The 12,958-nt window shown below is 40.6% G+C and overlaps 1 protein-coding gene across 1 annotated transcript in view; it reads left to right on the top strand.

Moving 5' to 3' along the window:
- LOC121613151 (chemokine-like protein TAFA-2) overlaps positions 1 to 7,231 on the top strand; it is a 37,439-nt gene extending 30,208 nt beyond the window's left edge. Inside the window, exons 3-4 of the mRNA XM_041946439.1 lie at positions 3,398 to 3,522; positions 7,114 to 7,231. Coding sequence (XP_041802373.1) covers positions 3,398 to 3,522; positions 7,114 to 7,125 — 137 coding nt within the window. The 3' untranslated portion in view covers positions 7,126 to 7,231. The remainder of the gene's footprint in view (positions 1 to 3,397; positions 3,523 to 7,113) is intronic.
- The last annotated feature ends 5,727 nt before the right edge of the window (positions 7,232 to 12,958 follow it).

The raw sequence follows: 12,958 nt of genomic DNA, 5'->3' as shown, positions 1-12,958 counted from the left end.
CTTTCACTACTTCTCTCTTGATATGCTCTCTCCACCACCCTAGCCTCGCTCTTACGCGCTATATCTCTTGGTGTTCCTGATTTAAGTCAGATCCAGTGTACATGTATCTGTTTTTAGGAGGTGGATGTGTTTTTAGTTGTCCCAGCATGAACATTGATGCTGATGATCCAAATCCAACAGTCCAACCATTTGCTATAAACAGTAAATTTCTCAAAATAAGTGTCTGAATGAATAAAGTGACTCTCTGGACGGCCCTGACACAGTGATCCTCACAAATGTGGCACTCAAAAATGTAGTAAAGACGTATTCGATACACAAATCAGATATGAATTTACAGTGTCATTACATTATACTGTACATGTCTGCCCATTTTAAATGTGCACTCTGCTCTGTTCTGAAAATTTATACAAAAATTGATGCATGTCTAAAGTAAACTTTGATTTGACAGTGAGGACATAATTGTCAATACCCTCTTCGCAGTAATTCTGTGTTCTGGTGACCAAAATACTGTAGGTGTCATTGTGTCCGCAGAAATGCATAGAACATAATGAGAACAAACCCGAAGCCTCCATGATTATTTTATCTCCTGCTGGTGACTTCAGGAGCGTGATCAATTACAAAATTAGAATTTGACTCTGTCAATTATATTTCTGTGATGAATTCAGCTGAATTACAAATATGATGGACGACATAAGGTTGCAGTGTGCACACAGGCAATTCAAAAATAATGAAATGCCTTCTCTGGCTATTACCCAAATAAGTGGTAAAGGTAAAAGAAGCAGAAATCTGAACTATTCTGAACAGTAAAAGCAATCTGTGGTTCATAACCAAGCAAATAATTCCAATGATACACATAAAAAAGGAATATAACAAATTGTAATATAACATAATGGCTTCATAACTGAGAGGCAGAATAGGTGAGAATGTTCTATGAAGAGGAATTCGGGTGCTCCTGCTATTACTGTATATTGAGCTCTTCAGTCAATGTTATGTGAACATAAAGGCACTACTGACATGAATCTTTACAGCAAATACTATAATCTGCAGAAAATGTTGTCTTTCCGGAGATGCTTTGTTGACAATGAAGAAAAAGCTGATTCTGTCGACCCATTTGGGCATTTACACATAAATAAGCTTTTGTTTCGCAGTAGTGCTGACAATTCTGAGCTGTACCCATACACCTAGAAAATCCCTCTGGCTACTGTGCCTATGCTCACAAAATCAGTATACTGCACCCCCCGCCGCTATAAAGAGTGGCACTTGATGAAATCACAAACTGCAGTCTCTGCGGCTCTCTTGTTTCTTGCTTTGTAGTTCACGTTTAAACCCTAAATCTTTGGTATCTACAGTGAACAAATCAAAAATTTATTTCACATACTTTCAGAATTCACAGTTGAATTGCTAAAACCACAACATTTGTAACTCAAGGTGGTTGAACAGTATGTATGGGCACCAACGGTCGTCAAAGATTAACAAGAAATTTGAATCTTCTGGTTAATATGTGTTTATTTAACATGTATTATTATCATTAGTAGTATTAGGCTATCATTTGACACTTGGACAAGGTTTATTAGCCATAAAACTCTTGAACTGCTTGCAGGCATTACACCAATACTGAGCTGACACAATTTCTGATGGACCACAGAACCACGACTTGATGAAAGTCTGCCTAAGCTTTGTATACTGGGATTTCTCTTTCTAAAATGGTGACCATCTGATTACTAAGAAATCCTTAAAGAGAAAAAGTATCTCTCTCAGAAAAAGTCTCAGTAATCCCCTGGGAATAATGCTGTAGAATACTGTTTTTTGAGTAAGCATGTTGTGACTACGTTGGAGTGACATTTACTTAAATACCAACATGTTGAGCACTTAAATACCTGGTAAATGACTGTGGCAAATAACACATCTTTAGAGTGACAAATACAGGAAGGTTATTTATAAAACCACTTCATAGACTTTACTGTGGTGAGTCTTTTGTTACTTTTTTCTTGAGATGGTGTTTAATCATCTTCTTGTTCTCGATGTGGCTGGTCTTTCTAAGCCGTCTCCTTCGTGTTTTGCTAAAGGCACTTCACCAATTCACTTTTCTGATTTGGTGTGTTGTGAACAAATCTACTCTAAATCCTAAAGGATCACAACTTATCCCAGCTGTCTTGTGCATGTCCTTTTTTTCCTACTCGAATGGAAAATGTAAATGATCGCTTATGTGCTTATCAAATTCACTTTATTGCCTGTGAACCCCAAACATACAGTAATAATCTGCATTTAAAAGAATGCTCTGCAGACTTTCTTTATTGTTCAAAGACTGTCAAATTATTTTCTTCAGAGAAAAAAAATCCATTTCATATTCACCTGAATATCAATAGTGGTGGGAAACATTGGCAATATCTCAATAATTATTTTCATACTAATGTGTAACAATGTTGACTAAAATATTGAAAATCATAGGTATAGTGTCACAATGGGGCAAAAACAAATTTTTGCCACACTGTCAAATGTTATTCTGTCATTGGGAGAAATTTGGGATTTCTAAATTATTAAGAAGCCTCATTTGGAGGCTCATGTGGAGCCCATTGCGTCATATTTGTGGTCAAAGAGCAAGAAGTTTTGGAGAAGGATGGGAAGTTTAGTTAAACAATTGATGTGGTATGGTTCAGTTTTTGCATTTCTAATCATTTATACATCTCCTGTAAATGTCTGCATCCTCTAAGGAGTAAATATTGTGTTTTGTAAAAGCTGTTTTAGAAAGATGAGGGTAATGTTGTTTTTTATATTCTGTATCTATGGTGCTCTGTAATCGATTAATGGACTGTATATAAGGAGACTGGGAACAAGTTCCGACACTACACTGATTAAGGCAAGGTAGCCGAAAATGTTTGGTGAAGCATGGTGTTTCAGAGCAGAGTTGTCTGACGTGCTTTAATTTTGACAAGTACTCTTTCAGGAAGTGCATTTGTGTCCACATTTCTGCACATTTTTGTTTTGTGCATAGCACCGGAAATTGCAAACAAAAAAAATTAACAAAATGTTTAAACTTGGTGGAGATGGAAACATTGATTCCTCGTGTATAAATCATGACGTACATGGAGCATGTGACTTAAGCATCTACTGAGGCTTTTGCTCCAGTGAAGAGATGAAAACTGAGGCAGATGAAAATCAGGTAGAAACGTACATGAATTCACTTTTTTTTTTGCACATTCTCTGTAAATTCGTTTAAATATTGCACCAAATTTGGATGGAAACTTGGCTAGGGAAAGCCCGGTGTCAAAATTTACAAATACACGGTCTCATGACTCATGTCTCATGAAAGCGCTGAAAGAAAACACACCGCCAAACAAACATCAAGACATGTCTTTGCCCAACTAAATATCCGCTGTACTTGTGTCTCTTCCTCCAGCTTCCATTGTAGCCCAGAAGTGGTGGTGTCAGATGCAGCCATGCATGGAAGGTGAGGAGTGTAAGGTTCTCCCAGACCTCACAGGATGGAGCTGCAGCACAGGCAACAAAGTCAAGACCACAAAGGTTGGTGTGCACAAAATCTATCTCTCTTTAATAGCCCTAGTTCCCCCTCTCACGCACGAACTTTGCACTTAGATGCACATACGGTCAGACCCACCACCGAGTGACCCACTTCCACCTCCATTGTGCTACATCTCTGTCCTCTCTCTTTCTCCTTTCTGTCTTATTTGTCTCTATCCCCTACATCTTTCTCTTTTTCCCTTCTATATCACTCTTTTTCTTACCCAATTTCTCTCTCTTTACTATCTCCTAACGCCCGTCTTGGATCCAACATCAAACAGTCTCTGAAGAAAAACAAGGCCAACAGGAACAAGGCAAAACACACACACACACACACACAGAGGGAGAGAGAACATCACAATTCCCTTCACTCCCACTTGCCCTGCTTCCCTGCATCTGACTGGCATGCCATCTGACTCGATTGAAAAACAGCTCACCACACCAGATACACTACACTGGTAACTGTCCTTGGATAGTTCTTATGCTCCCATTTGTCCATAATACAGTATGAGCGGTTTGTACATGTGTTCTTTTCCTGGTATTTCCCCGATTCTCATGTACTGTCCATTTGTCTGTATCTTTATGTGCGTGTATGCGCTGTATATTATAGATCTTTCTGCTGAGCCCCCAATGGCACCTGTTAGCTTCTCTTCAGTGGCTTGACCTGAGCAGGCTCTTAGCTGTCTGTCATAGGAGAGAATTTGTGTGAGACTCACCTCTTGTCACTGTATGCTTCTGTTTCTAACCTCCATCCTTCTCTCTGCCTTCTCACCTTCCATTATTCATGGCTGGGTGCAGACTTTTGTTTTCTGCCTAAATAATTGATTGAAGGCGTGGACAGAGGAGGGAGAGTGCATCTGCTTGGGCAAAAGAGAGGGATGAGAAAAGCTTGAGATACACATGGTCTCCTCTCTCTTTCCCACTCTCTCTTTCTCTGAAACACTTGGAGACTGTCTCTTATACGCTGGGCTGATCAAAAATTCCTTCCCTACTTTTTCCTCTGCTCACCTCTCACCTAGCAAAGTGGATCTCGCGCCCTCAAGTTACACTCCTTCCTTCTCAACAGCCCTTCCTCTTATTCTCACCCTGAAATAGATCGCTGCTGTGTTGGCCAAAGCCAGATTTGTGTTGGGGTTTCATAAGTGTAATTGTACTTTCGAAATTCACTGCTCGAATCATAGAGAGATAAAGACCCAAAGAAAGAAGTGTAGAAAATGAAAGAATGATCTTCGAGTATGTAACGGGTGCAGTTAAAGAGAAAGACACGCGAGGGTTGATCAGATATGAAGATGATGCAATTTCTGAATATGTAAGTGCCGTTCGGAAGTTGCTTCATATATCTGATCTCATGCATTTAGTTTTATCAACCTCAAAGTGCACATTTATAATGTCCTGAATGAGATCAAAGCAAACCAGGTTCAGCCAGGGACCGCTTTATCATTGACTCTGTCGTAGTTTGAAAGTGCGCAAATATTTTCTGTCTCTTGCATTCAGGTCTTTGATCAATGATTTGTGAGAGTTTGTGTGTGTGTACAAAATGTGATCGTGTTAGCTGATGTGTTTGCCTGATGATGAAAGAGTGATTTTTTTTCTCCTCTGGTGTGGTACGCCGAGGTCAAGATGCACAGGCATCCAGATCAATGGCATCGAACGTTCTCTTATAGTCCCATTAAGTCCTGCTCACAAATTGAAATTGATGATTGAGTGAGGGAGAAAGGGGATGAGAGAAAGAGAGAGACATGGAGAGCAGCAAAAACAAGGACAGAGGCAGGGGAGATGGATGAGAAAGAAAAGATAACAAGTGGTAAATGGAGAGGAAAGGCTGAAGGCAGAGGTGATAGGTAGATAAAAGAATAAAGAAAACACTTGAAAACAAGAATACTGGAACTGGCCAGCTGACAAGGAGCTTATGCTTGTGTCTGGGTACATAGAGCAGGCAGGAACACAAAAGAGGGTTTGGCTGGCTCCATCCTTGCCTCCATCCATCCCTGGCTGGGAGCAGAGGAAAGGAGGAGAGGAGGAGGGCAGAGGGAGGAGACAGGGAGGGGATAGAAGACAGCTCGATCAATGCCAAATAATATCATATGGATGAGCAGACAGACACAGCCGGGCTGCCAAGCTGCTGAGCTGTCGTAGACTGCAAGGCAAGTGCCTGTGCATTTGTGTAGATGCACACGCTGACTGCCATACACTCATTAACAAACAAACGACAAGGTGTCACCAATGCACTTCCAATATAGCTACCTTACATCAACACTAAACAGATGAGGCAGTTTGCAAGCACCATCAACCTCTCTAAGATATTCTGAAAGCACTTTTCTCTTTGATAGAAACAACACAAACAGTGAATCAAGGCCTGTGCACAGTAATGTGATTTGATGTCGCTTTAGATTATTACAGAATAAGACAAACCAAACATCAAACAATTTAAATAATGACTTCCCGTAATTTGAACTGTGTGTTATAAAACGTGGGTATAATGTAGGAGTGAAGGGGACATCTGCCTTGAAGCCATCTGAGCAGCCACCCGTGTAGACAGTTAAAGCTTGTGGAATAACCAATAGAAAATGTTGCACGCATGGGCTTAAAAAGGCCCCATAAAGATGACACTTGAGCACTGATTGTGTTCTTTGTAAATCGAGATCTAACTATCTAAATCCGCTTTCAAACTGCGCACAAAAACTGCCACCTACAGGCATATTTAAACAGGCAGGGGGATGAACACCTAAAGGGACTCTGAAGCACCTTAAACCATAGCAGGCTCAGAGATGCAGCGGTGTGCTTGTATAGTGAACTGGCGTGACAACAAACGCCTGCAGACTCTTTGATCAGGCACAGGAGTAGATGCCTGAAGGCAATGGGAGCGGGCCCAGGAAGGGTGGCCTGGAGCCATCGAGAGCAGATACAGTAGAACAGTTTCAGCTGCCAGCTTGGAGGAAATGCTCCTCTGAGCTCTCTTGGTGATGGCTGGCCTTCACACTTTGTTAGCTGGCACCTGGATCTGACAAAAGACTGACTCCCCCAAGAGGAAATACAGGGGGGACATTATGTGTTGGGGGTAAGAGGGGAAGCCACCAGGAAACACAATGACAGAGAAAGGCATGCAGTGAAGGAAGAATAGTCTTGGAAAGTCTGCTCTGTTACATGCCCAAGCGCTGGCAGTTATACAGCAATTTGTGTCTGGTTGTTGGCTGGTTGAAAATGTCTCCTAATAGCTTGAAATAAACCACGAGCAAAGAAAATGGAAAGATGGATGGACGAGATAAAGAGACCATGTGATTAGAGCAGCCGTTTCGACAAACAGACGAAATGACATGGCAGTGGGCCAAGCGCTGAGAGTGAGGCATTGTGGGCTGACTGCCATGACTCAAGCTGAGTCTTGTTTAGTCTCTCGCCAGAAGAGACCATGCTTGTCGGTGGACCACCAACAACAATCACATCCCATTATTTTCAAGTAGCGGACTGTGCTGCATCATTTAAAAACTTTGTGTTGTTGACATGTTCTACCGGAGCTGGCTTTGCGCTGCTTCATGCTCCATCCTAACATCTTTAGGAAGTATTTTCAGTGACCCACTTCTTTTCTCCCTGTTACAGGTGACTCGATAGTCCTGCCCGTCTCAAGAGGAGCAGAACGAAATGACGGTGGAGTTACTTACACGGCACAATGGACCTACCAATGGTGAGGAAACGCACTCAGACGGACTTCTATGAGGAACCAGTAATTGTTTCATTATTCTGAGGATACGGTGGCTGAAGAGACAGGACTCTGACACTGTCTTCCATCACCTTAAACACAACTGAGTGTCCTTGGTCCTTTACTGCAGAAGACTGCATCACCCACAATCCTTTACTGCTACTACAAACAGCAACTTCAAAAAAATGAACTATGACCTAAACAGCACTGGATTAGATGACAAAAAAAGACTTTCTTTACAACAATCTGTATTCTTCATCTTCTCTCTTCTATGGCTTAGTTGTGTTCCATTCGCATACCGGGAAATAAAAGGGGGTCTGGATTTTAGACAGCTGTCCCTCATTACAAACGTCACGACAAAAAAAAAAAAAAATTAAAAATTAAATGGAGTGGATCCAGAATGACTGTCTCATGTAGTCTGGATGACACATTTAAGTTTAACTGTGCCACATAGGACATACTTGATGCTGTCAAAATGTTTCTCAGATCTGAAATCGAACCTTTTCTTTTTTTCAGATTTTACCTCCATAAGAATATTTTACCTTGAATAGTTTGTGGCTTACCACACGCCATTTTTTAAAATGGGGAGACAGTTTGTCAGTCTTCTTTTTTCTTTTGTTTTTTGACAAAGAACAAAATCCTTTCAGGGGTGAGGTTAGACTAATACCAAGTAGATGTTACGGTATATTGAAACATGTAAACGTGTAAAAAAAAAAGGTCCATGGAATCAATGGGGTTAAAAATAAATTGACGCTCTAATGGTTTTAATATCTGTGTTTTTAAACGCCTGTTAACCGCTATTGAGTACATGTGTCAGTATTATATGAAATGAATAAAACCTTTCAAAAGAAAATACAAATCTCTGCATTTTGTTTCAGCCCTACAAATTAATATTTGGTCACACACTCACAGCATCCCACACAGTGACATGGGACAGAAAATCGGAATGAAAAATAAAACCACATGACTGTATTGTTTCACAGTAGATGCATGAAGCTATAAGCATTGTTGATAACATCAGTATGAATCCATTTCTCAAGAAACCTTGAAGGCACATGAATCATTCATTTGTAACTACCGGTGTTATTGTGTTGGCTCCGAGAAATGTCATCAATAACCAGTAATTGCTTTCCTGTTAATTTAAAACTGAGATTTGATCACATTTATTTTCTGCTTCAAACAAACGGCTCTGAACACTGACAACTGTTTTGTAACAGACAGAAAAAGTATGGAATACCGTTCGCTCATCCCCTGTCATAGGTCATTAATCAGCAGCTTAGAGTTCAGAGAGTAGCATTTTCTGCCCTCTGTCTAATGAAGAATGTTTCAGAAGAAACCTGGACATTTGGTTGGAGTTTTCAACACAGAAATCCCAAGCAGGTTAGGAAGAAAACGGATATTTGTACATTTCAGGATTCAGAAAACAAGATTACTGAATCTTGGAGGCAGGATGTTGCGGTTCTATTTTGTGGCACTTGATCAAAAGGTTTTTTTTCTTGATTGTGAATTGGCTGTGATGCTACATCTATTACCATCATACAATGTACTGCTACAGCTGAAGCTTTGGGCTGATCTGCTAATGTGAAACAGTTGTTGGCATCGTTAAGTGAACACATCTCTCTTCCTGCCTCTGCCTCAAATAATGTACAATTTGGAGCCTTGTTGTGTTGAAAAGATTTGGTGTGTGACACATGAACTGGTCTAATATCTCAGGTGTTCTGATACTTCGTGCATGGCCACGCTGCTCTGCTGTATTTTCAGATTGGGTTGTTGAAGCTCATCTGCCTCAAGCACACATCTTATGACTACTGGATTCCTCTGTGACCTATAAAATGAACCTCAAAGTGACAAGTTGCCGCAGCAACCTTGTGTCTGCATTTGTTCTGTGGTGGTTTGACTTTTATGTGGCATACAACAGAAACAATCTTACGATCCTGTTGCTGTTTTCTTACACAACAGTTTAGATAAACTGTGTTGCTTTTATGCCTCTACTCCGGCGACAGCCAGGGCACGAGGCATTTTGTTTTTGGCTCGTCCGTCCGTAGGTCCCATTCTCCTGAATACGACATCTCAGGAACATCTCGAGGGAATGTCTTGAACTCAAGGATGAATAGAATGAAATCTTGTGGTCAACGGTCAAAGTGACCTCACAAAACAAATTCTTGACCATAACTCAAGAATTCATAATTATGACACATTTTCACAGAAATGTCTCATAGGATAAAATGGCATCTTATAGGCAAAAGGTCAAAGGTCAACTTCACTATGGCATCATAATGTTCTGCAAAAACACTCTTCTGGCCATTATTCAACACCATAACTTAGGAAAAGATTGAAAGATTGTGACCCTTTTTCACATTTGGTCAGACACTGAATTGGTGACACTAATCATGGGTGTCCACCTTGACACTGTGCTGCTGGCTTGAAGATGTGAAACATCCATGTTTTACAATTTGAAGCTTCTTTACAGCAACATCTATATTTGAAGCATTGTCTACCGTCATGGATAACTTTGTGTTCTATCAGAGTCTGCTTTATTGGCCAAGCAAGTGAACACAGACTAGGGATTTCTCTCTGTTTTTGGTTTCTCTGAATGAACTTACACACTAATGAATATATAGCAGAGGAACGGCACTGCTTAACAAAAACGACTCCAATCAATTTAATTTATGTACGTATTCCTATATGTCAAATAAAAAACTGCCTTAAGGGGTTTCTGTACAGCGAGTGACATGGACTATCCTTAGCCTTGACTTGGATGTGGAACAGTTTACATCAATGGGCAAACTGGAAGAAACCGCAGGAAGAACAGCCTGCTTTGTCCCTTCCCGGACAGGGCTTCAGTATTGTTAGTCCAGTGCAGTTTTCTAATGAGTTGGACCCCAAGGTATTTGTATAAGTCCACCCTCTTCACTTCCTCTCCCTGGATGACATCTGTGGCAAGCTGCCTCCCATTGCTCTGGTAGTCCATCACAAGGTCATTATTTTTTCTGATACTGAGCTTCCTCTACACCGTAAAAATAGTCTCTAAGTGAAGACAGCATGTTTCTTACTGGAAATGATTCACTGGAATCATACATGTTAATATAGTCGTCAGAGTCCTCAACACATACATTACATGAGTCCAGACAGACATGGGTGTAGGCTGCAACTTGACTGGTTGATGAAGGGATGCAAACACAAGGCGGCATGTAGTTTACAATTAGTTTAGATTTTATACAATTTTAGATGCTTTCCACAGGGCATCACTTGTATACTCAGACCTGACCAATACATCGGCACAGTTGATATCATCAGCAATTTTAACCATATCATTTATATATCATATTAAGGTAGGCTATACATCAGGCAGATATTTTGAGGTAATTCATAAAGTATTGGAATTACTTCTCCTGTGACACTGGTTCAGCGGAGGTGGTAAGCCTAATATTATTATAGTGTTATATTATATTTCATTAAAATGCAACAATTTCTTCTGACACTGGCACTCTTTCTTTCACGCAAAGCAGGGCGCTTTCACTATAAATCTCTGTGGGAAATCCTGCATAATTTATCCACCAGAGAGCACTGACAAGTTTAATTGTCAACTGTAAAATGTCCCTCTAAGTGCATATCTTGGTCACAATCCTTAAAAAATATGGAGATAAGTTTTATATATGTTTCCGTGACTTATTCAAACTTTTAAATATTGAAATTGTATTGGCCTTAAAAACCCAGGATTGTTTGGTTTGTAACGCGTACCTACATGTGGCTTGAAAAAAAAAAGGCGTTTTTTTTTTTGTAGCTGCTAGACATGGAATAAGACACCCACATGAGATCTTCAGCTCGGTCACATTACATCAAATAAATATGGTTCCTTGTCAGAACAAATTTCCTCACATCCGCTTCAACTGGACCACGTAGCATGCACAGAAATCTGGTGCAAATTCCATGACTGTACAACAGTCCTCAGTCACTGACAACAGTATGGAAGCTCGACATGTGATGACAGGAACACGATTAGTGTCCACTATGAAGAACTGAGTCAAATACACTATGTATTGTATTGTATATCTACTCTCTTATGGGTATAGTTATGGGTATATAGGCTGCCATATTCCTCAATTTCCTATTCCTACCACCTGTGTTAGTCATCAAGTTTGACAAGTAAATGGGAAATTCTACTCAGTCAGAACCCAGGAGAGCCAAGCACTGTCATATTAAGCATTACGGTAAGATGAGGTTGATGTAGGTTTAAATATAGAACCACTGAAAGCAGAATATGCTGCGGTAAATGGACTCAAAACAGCAGACATACTGTACTGTAAGCATGCAAATGCCAGTGATTGATGCTGATGCGCTGTGGCAGGACGCCTCTGTTGCAAACCTGATGATGAAGGAGATGAAACAAAAGGGCTCAGATTGAAGATGTTGCAAACAAAATGTTGGGTTTGAGGCTGTGGACAGCTATCTGTACACTCTGTGACACTCACACACACACACAAACACACACTATCTGTGTTGTGTTGCATTAAAGCTGCCTTTCTCTAAAACGCTTTTCTGATTTGGCTAATCTCCCAGTAGATCCTCTCAGGGGCTGTGGCCTTCCACTGAGCTCCAGTCATTGTGTGTAAGTGTGTGTGTGTGTGTGTGTGTGTGTGTGTGTGTGTGTGTGTGTGTGTGTGTGTTTCATGGCCTGGGCTCTTTCTGAGCCTCAACGCGTCGTTAGTGCATGTCATTAAAAGATTACTGAGAATAAACACACACACACAGATTCTCACACATACACATGAGGCGAGGAACAGGAACTGAGCTGGAACAGACTGCTAAAATTAGAGAGAGAAAATGTGTAAAAGGGTTTTGACATCAGAAGATGAATATTTTTGAGTATTCTTGTTAACTGCTTGCAAGGTGTTTCTCACGCTGTGCGTGAATCCAATCATGAGGCAGCCATGTGAGGCTTGTTGAAATTCTTTCACAGCTCCCATAATACCAACCCGCTCTCATTCTCACGTAGTTGAACAAAACATTCAACAGTGGTGCTGACGTGACATATCAGGTGCAGTCTATCTGGCTGTCAGTTCTGATCAACACTGGCGCTAAGCATTAATCTCATCATTTGTGATTATACTCTGAATATCCAGACGATGCACAGATTAGTCAGTAGGCTCTCTGGTAAGCGGTGACGATGAAGTGGTTTCTGCTAATGACAGATGCAAGAGCAGATGCTGCAGCTGATACGTCACTACTCGGATGATGATAAGAGGAAGGTGACACGTCGAGGGTTGAATCCACAGACATGCTTAGCCATGCCTGTATGTTTCATGAAGACCTGAAGTGAAACCAGAACTTGCAGGTTCTGCTCCAGAAGTGAGAAAACCTCATTCAAAATCTGACATTTGTAACAACACTAATAACTAAAAATCGAGCCCTGGAACATCTCAGCTTCTCAGAAACAAAGCTTCCGTTTGTCAGACGTAGAAAAAAACAGTTTTTTCCCAGGAAGTTGGTTAAGAGAGGTAAACTCTTTCTTTTGATATTAGCAGGAGTGGTCTTTATTTTTCTTCTCTTAACCCAAAAGCCATTATTTCTAATGTTACAGATTCGGATTTGACCATACTTTTCCCAGGTCAGGTTTGGCTCACTCTTAACTAGGTTTATGTTGCCTAGTTTTTAGTTGAGCACATTTGCTTAGTGGCCACAACATTCAGCACTTGGGGTCTTCTCACCATTGGAACATTCACTATTATAGCTCTCATTTGTACA

Source organism: Chelmon rostratus, chromosome 10 (assembly GCF_017976325.1).
Source record: "Chelmon rostratus isolate fCheRos1 chromosome 10, fCheRos1.pri, whole genome shotgun sequence".
Lineage (NCBI taxonomy): Eukaryota > Metazoa > Chordata > Actinopteri > Chaetodontiformes > Chaetodontidae > Chelmon > Chelmon rostratus.
This window is presented reverse-complemented; position numbering and strand designations above follow the sequence as displayed.